The 7,500-nt window shown below is 40.6% G+C and overlaps 1 protein-coding gene across 1 annotated transcript in view; it reads left to right on the top strand.

Annotated features, from left to right (window-relative positions):
• edar (ectodysplasin A receptor) overlaps positions 1 to 7,500 on the top strand; it is a 54,032-nt gene that overhangs the window by 30,254 nt on the left and 16,278 nt on the right. The window contains 2 exon segments of the mRNA XM_080412230.1: positions 1 to 93; positions 5,915 to 6,000. The exon segment at positions 1 to 93 is cut by the window's left edge and continues 89 nt beyond it. Of these exon segments, the coding sequence (XP_080268356.1) occupies positions 1 to 93; positions 5,915 to 6,000 (179 nt within the window).

Raw genomic sequence — 7,500 nt, 5'->3', positions numbered from 1 at the left:
ACGTCACAAAGACTGCGATGCCCTCTACAGGGCGACGGTGCTCTCACAAGGAACCACCGACAGCGATGCGGAGTGTGGCCACTGCCTGCCGGGGTAAGACGCACACAGCCACCATCCACTGTTCAGTTCATTGTATTGGCAAGTGCACCCAATTTGATGTGCATTTCACTGTATAGCTTAAATATGCCAAAACAGCAGACATGCATACAATGATGTATACATACAGTTTAATTGTGTGCCTTTGGCAAGCACAGTAACTGAACTGGTAATGTACCACTACTGTCTTTGATTGCAATATACTGTAATATATAATACAATAAATATAATACATATAATAAATATAATATAATATAATATAATATAATATATTTAAACTACCACCACATTAATTTGGAATCCACACAAAAGAGGTATATAGTGCTTGTGGTGGTGCCTGGAGAAGTGGATAAACTGTACTTACCCCAAAATGTCACCTTGGCATCTGCTGTAAAGAAGCAGCACCCTGTTCTGTTAATAATTCTGAAACAGTGAAAATCTGAATGCTGCCAAAAATGATATTTTCCATTTTACAGTTTACAAAAAAATCCAAAAAGAGTATATTTATAAAAAATATATTTTCCAAGGTTGTCGCTCATATTGGCAGGCCTACTTGAAGTGATAGCTTAACTGTCAAATGGTTCTTTGAAGTATAGGCCAGTGCTGTTTGCAAAGTCACTGCAGACTCCTGATGTAGCTACTGTATGCAAATCCCACACTGAAGGGACAGGGGGAATGTGTCATTCTGGACGACCAACTAGCAGATTACAGTTTAGCCACTGTTTATGTGATCATCATTAGTTATTGTCTGATTTTAATCAAACACCATTATCATTGTCATACTCTATTGCAAAGTAGTGCAGCAAATGTCAGCAGCCACAGTTGGCACTACTCTGCTCTGTATTACTTGCATATGGGCTAACTGTATCGTTGTCTTTCCTTGTTATTATTTTCCTCAAATGTGACTTATTTCCGAACAGTACTCTTACTGTTTTCTGGCCATTTTGAAACATCAAGCCAAGTCGCGCCAAGGAGAGATTGGAACAGGAAGCACATTAATTGAATTTAGTCAAAATCACCTTCTCATATTTGTCAATCAAAACAGTATTGCAGAGTCTCTGTGCGCTTGTCGTCTTCTTGTCATACTAAACGGCACCAGCAAACTATTCTCAAGTTGAGCAAACTGTCACATGCTGGTGTGGTGAGGAACCCAAACGCCATGACTGGGTGTTTTAATCCATTAAGAGCGGGAGAGCATCTGTTATTTTAGATTTTAACGACTTTAACCATCTTATACTTTGGCTATTTAAAAAAAATCATGAATAATTTTTTTTAAAGCGAACATTTGTAACTCAAATCTTTGCTTCAGTTTTTTGAAAAAATGTATGTTGCTATAATATAATCAGTGGTTCTCAAACTTTTTCATGTCAAGGGCCCCCAAAATGTTATGTATTTGGCCGTGGACCCCCATCTCAAAATATGTTGTTCCAGGGACCCCCCCAGAGGCAAAGATTTGGGTTACTGTTTGCTTTAAAAATATATATATTCAAAGATTTGCAAAACATTTCAAGATATATATATATTTTTGCAGATATACAAGCTCATAGTGCGGCACATGAGCTTGTAGATCTGCAATTTATTTTTAATAGCCAAAGAAATCTAAAAATGACAAGGATGCTTTTCCCGGTCTTAATGGCTTAATACAGAAGACATGAACAAGAACATCCCAAACAGACTGAAACAGCCTGGTGGTGACACAAGACAATTGACTCAACAAGGACTGACTTGGGCACAAAAGACTGTTGCACACATGAGGGGTGATTACAAATGAGATACAGCTGGCAAAGCAAACTGAAACATAGAACCAAGAATACTAGACCAGGTCACATAATACATAGAAATACAAGACCTAGACCCTACAACCAATGACACAAAAGTCTGTGACTGTGACACAGTGAAACAAGAGCTTAGAGCAGCACTACTATATGAGTGAGAAGCAGGGCAGCTCCATTTGGGCAATGGTGTGTGTGTGTGTGTGTGTGTGTGTGTGTGTGTGTGTGTGTGTGTGTGTGTGTGTGTGTGTGTGTGTGTGTGTGTGTGTGCGTGCGTGCGTGTGTGTGTGTGCGTGTGCGTGTGTGTGTGTGTATATATATATATATATATATTGTATTGCATACCGTACTACCATACATACCCAATTATGTATACTATACATAATATACATAGTTTATGTAAACGTGTGAATGTATACTACAGCACAAGCACACACACACATGCTTCAAAGTGGCACTGAAACGACATGACCGGACCACCCTGTTTTCAAATATATCCCCCTATTCACCACACGTACGCATGACAGCGTGCACGCACACACACACACAACCACCACACATCCGTGCATTGGCCGTTCTATCCACAACAGTTGCACAGCTGCCATTAGGAATGGCATGACTGTCACCAGAACATGGAGTCAATAAAGGACATTAAAATGTTACCAGACCCTCTTTTCTCCTCTCTCCTCTTCCCATTCATCTTCCTCCCCACATTTTCCATCCTCCTGCCCCCCACACACTCACCACCCGCCCACCCCCTGAATCTGTCCTCTACCCCTCTCTCTCTCTCTCTTTTCCTTTATTGGGTGATTGATGGGGTCTTGCCCCATGTTGTGGTGCTCCGCTCTTCAATCACTCCCACCCCTAAAGCAAAGTCACTCGTTCCCAACCACCTCTTCATGTCCGTTTTTGTTTTTTAACAGGATCTTAATTGGGTGCTTTGACACTACTTGAGTAGAGAGTTGTTCAGAGTAGCTTAGTATAAAGGAAATGAACTACCACATATTTCACGCAGTCGTATTTCATTCCAATCCTCATAATCCTCTATTCTCTTACAGTAAATGCGGAAGGCATGGTGCTGCACCACAAATTGCCTCTCGGAGGACAATAAAATATCTATGACTAAGTGTAAGTGTAAAGCCCCTTGTACAGAATCAGATTTTTTCGCACAGAAAAAATACAGACGATGACATTTTTTACAACGAACACATGCTTCTCTATGACATCGTGCACACCTAGTACTACTGAAATTGCCATCCGACGAAGGTGGTGTGTGATATTTTTCATCAAACCCAGTTTGATTCCTGCGTTTTGCCGCCGGATGCGTAAAAACTCAATTGTCTCAAAAAGAATTGCATCGGATTGTGTGTGCAAGGACCTTATGTCTTTAAAAAATGGTTAAATGAGATTTGACACAAAGTTGCAACAGGAGAGAGAGAGAGAGAGGATAAGTTGTGTAGACTGGCTAATACAGTGGACTCAAGTACATTTACTTGAGTACTGTACATAAGAGAATTCTTTAGTATCTGTAGCCTACTTTGCTTTAGAATTATTTATTTTTGGAAGCTTATGGCTTAAGGTACACATTTTACTTTTGACTCCACCAGATTTCTAGGAACTACATTCAAAATACATTATTTATATTTTACATTAAGCACTTTGGCGTTATGGAAGAATAAATAGTGAAAATGTCTGACCTTCTAGCTCACAACGAGTTGCATCACAACATTTTCTCCTGACTTTGATGTAAATTTCAGTAGATTTCACTCCAGCCAATGCATTGATATTAAAAATAAAATGTACTTTGCAATTTGTAATTGTAAGTATTTTTTTAAAAGCATGTACTCCAGTACTTTAACTCATATTTGACCAGGAGTATCTATACTCTATATACAGTATAATCTGGCCATGTCGTTTCAAATGGAGGTGTTCCTGACTGACTCAGTCCTTCCTGGCTGCACCCTTGTGTTGGCTGGCAGGGCAGGACTCCCTATCATGGATCGCTTTTGCTGTGGATCGCTTTGATCGTCATGGGAAAGATGCCATGAACGCTGTGCTTGTTGAGCATATACTGTACGTGTGCAAGTTATGAGTCTGCGCTGCTATACTGGAGGTCCATACATGCTTGACTCAGAACGGAACAGGCCTGGAAGTCCTCTGATATTCCTGCTGCCTCTCTCTGGGGTCTAACCACTTACACCCTCTATTCCTTAGTAAAACAAGTACAGTTACAACTGTACTTGGACCGCTTTCTTCCGTCTACACCAAATCTCTTTGCCAAAATTTGCCGATCTACAAGCTCACAAGCATGCTGTGAGCTTGTCAGAACTTCAATCACCTCTTTAAAAAAAAGCTACTTTTTCTGTGGTTAATAGGATTTTCATAAAAATAAGTGCAGTATTATTCTACAAACTGGTTTGAATGGGGTTTGTACACTGTAGATTGTAGACTCGGAAGACAATGAACAAAAGTGCACGCATTCACAGCAGGGATGGATTTTCATTTGAAATAGGCCTACAGAGACTTTCTTTACATGTTCAGGCTTTTCGGGACACTGCACACACCACTCATACTCTCACACTGAAACGAGAATTATTTACAGCCATTTCAACTCAACTCAAAAAACATGTCAGACTAGGGCTTGGCAGTATGACTTCAAATCAATATCACGATTATTAAAAACTTTTGGCTCGATTATGATTAATTAACGATTATAAAAATAAATCAAATAGCAGATCTACAAGCTCACAACGTGTCACATTGTAGATAGCCTATTTTCACTATTTTTGTACGCCACCATTGTACAACAAAGTATAATACAGGGTAAATGGTTAATCAGAGATTCAGACTAATCAATAAAGTCGATTATAAAAGATCTTTGAATTTGTTCGTGTCGATTTGTTGACATAAGAAATGTAAAAAGAAATGATATTTAAAACACCCTGCTTCTCGATTATTCGATTAACCAAGTCGTTTATTGGTTCTACTTCTAAATACCAATTTCGGTATATTTTCGGTTAATTGCCCAACCCTGGCTCTCTCGCCCGCCTCTTGACAGACGCCTGGCTCTGAGCTAGAACTGTAGCTGGTACAGTTTGTCCCCTCAGGACGTCAATTAAAGTTTATATTCAGTGAGTCAATCTCTTCACCTCACCTGCTTCCTGTTGAGGCGAAATCCATTTTTCATGTCCCATGGTGGTACTGTCTGTATGTCTGGCACACGAGGAAGAGTACGCATGCTTTTGCAAAATACCTGCCGGCAAAACGACTGTGTTCACTTTGATCAAATCATTCCGTTTTTACTTTTTCTTTCTTGAATGGTGTGAATCTTGGGATCCACACGGAAACGGCCGTGACCACCATGTGGATCCCGGACTTCATGTGGCCAGCATGTGATGTCAGTTAGCTACGGTACATGACATATCTATGATGTATTGAGTAAGGTTTCAGCCCTATTTGAAATATTATATTTCAATATACATAATATATAGATATTTCAAAAAGTATATAACATAATTACGTGGTGGAGGTACAAATGCATGATGAGCTCCGGGGACACACAAACACACACACACACACACACCCTCTTATAGACGGCTAGCCTCCTGCAGAGCCACGGTGTGAAAACACCTTCTATCTTTTTAGCCTTTCACCATCTGTATTGTTTTTGTTCCTCATCTCCGCTTTTTCTTTTTATGGGCTGAGTGCAGGTGTGGTTGGGAGAGGTGCGCGGGTCAGGAGTCAGGTTCAGGGGGCTCTGCAGGTGTGGCTTAATGGATCCCTGGTGGTTTGGGGAAAAGACCACATGAATACCATGGAGAGTGTGAAGTCATATGAGATCCATTAAAGGCTACTTCAGAGGCCCGCGGGGTTAAATCTTCCGACGCAGTTCAAAGCGAGCGTTAGCCGAGATAATGAGAGTAGAGATCGGTCAGTCTATTGAACTTGAAAGCGAGTGCAGACTTTCATTTATTCTTCTTGGGGGAAATGTGTATTTCCTACTAGCGCTGTAATGAACACCGTGTTGTCTCTCTCTGTCTCCTCAGGTATTACATTCTGGAGAACCGACCCAGGAACCTCTATGGGAAGGTGTGTCACTCCTGTCAGAATGCACCGCGCAACACCAAAGAATGTAAGAAGAGCACCCTTGAGCTTTGGAGAACTTGCTTTCCTCCTCTTTATCCTTCCTTCCATCCGTCCATCCTTCCTACCCAAGATTTCACTTACGTAGTTTAGTCATTCATTTCTTACCTTTCCTGTCTTTCTTTTTTTTTCTCTCTCTCCTGCAAAACATGCCAAATGCTCAGTTAATTCCCTGTTTTAATGAGGGGACATAAAGGTATATGTTCTTCAAGTGATAATCCTATGGTGAAAACCTGATGTTATTCTTGATTGATAGAGCAGGGAATGGCTTAACCCCTTAACCTGTTTTATACTTCAGCTATTCGAAAATAGCCAATCTACAAGCTCATGTCGCATCACGACACCATCTCTGTGCCGAAAAGAGCTGATCTGTGAGCTTATAGATATTTTTTTGCAAAATGTTCGCTCCAGTATTGCGACACTAGGGTTCATGTCGTTAAGACCAGGCTTTGGTGTGCCTTGAAAAACTTTACAGAACATTATTTTGCCTGAGGAAGACCCCAAAACATGTTGCTTGTTTGTCATGAGTGCACTGAAAAAATACCTCATGTGTTTTGACTTTGGCTTTTTCGTTTGAGAGCACAAAATCAATGCTAAAGCCTTTTGACAATAAATTATGTCCTGCATCTCTGCTTCCCCCCACTAAGTCCCATTTATGAAGCCTTAAAAATCTATACATCTAGGAATGTTTTTGCCATGATCTTTATGATTAATTGTCTCTCTTGTTAGTTTTTAATTATTAAATATTAATTATTAGAACATGGCCCTTGTCAGAAGTCAGTCAATCAATTCATTGTTAATTAATTATCATGAATAAATACTATATTGGGTGGGAGCTCACCATACGCACAGACGGATATTTGTGGGTCATTGCTGAGTTTTGTGCAGCCCTGGAGGTCTGAAGGTCGCGGCGCGTGCCGAGCCCTCCCAAACCCTGTCAACAAGCCTGGATGATGGATACAGTGGACCACATTCACCCCCTCTGCTCCTCTCCCTGGATCTCAGCTTCTACATGGCTCAACCAGGGTGTTCGTCAGCTCATCCATAACCCAAGTGACTCACTAATTCCGCTGCATATCTGACACTTCGTATGCGCGTGCGCACGTCTATCCCGCCGATTGCTGCCACGTCTCGACTCTAACAATTACCAGAGGCTCACGAAGCCTTTACTCTCTCACGGCCTCCATCGCCATCAAGCTGTTCATATGGAGCACATTACTAACAGAATGTATACGTACAGTACAGTATATGAATGAATGAATTATTATTTTTTGACTCATCCCTTAAGGGATTGTAAGACACCAAAAACATAATTATACAAAGTTATATTCACTGCACAATAGGCACGATTTACACAAAGGGAACGTTTTTTTTAAACAATTGTAACACAAGAGCCAAAATAAGAATATCACGTATAAGTTCTCATTGTTCATCTATCCCATATATGTCTATACGAGACACCCACAGCAAAGACCCTTTCATCGATCAA

The sequence above is a fragment of the Gymnoscopelus braueri genome, assembly GCF_963280865.1.
Source record: "Gymnoscopelus braueri genome assembly, chromosome: 18".
NCBI lineage: Eukaryota > Metazoa > Chordata > Actinopteri > Myctophiformes > Myctophidae > Gymnoscopelus > Gymnoscopelus braueri.
The sequence above is the reverse complement of the archived record's forward strand: the minus strand, read 5'-3'. Positions and strand labels throughout refer to the sequence as shown.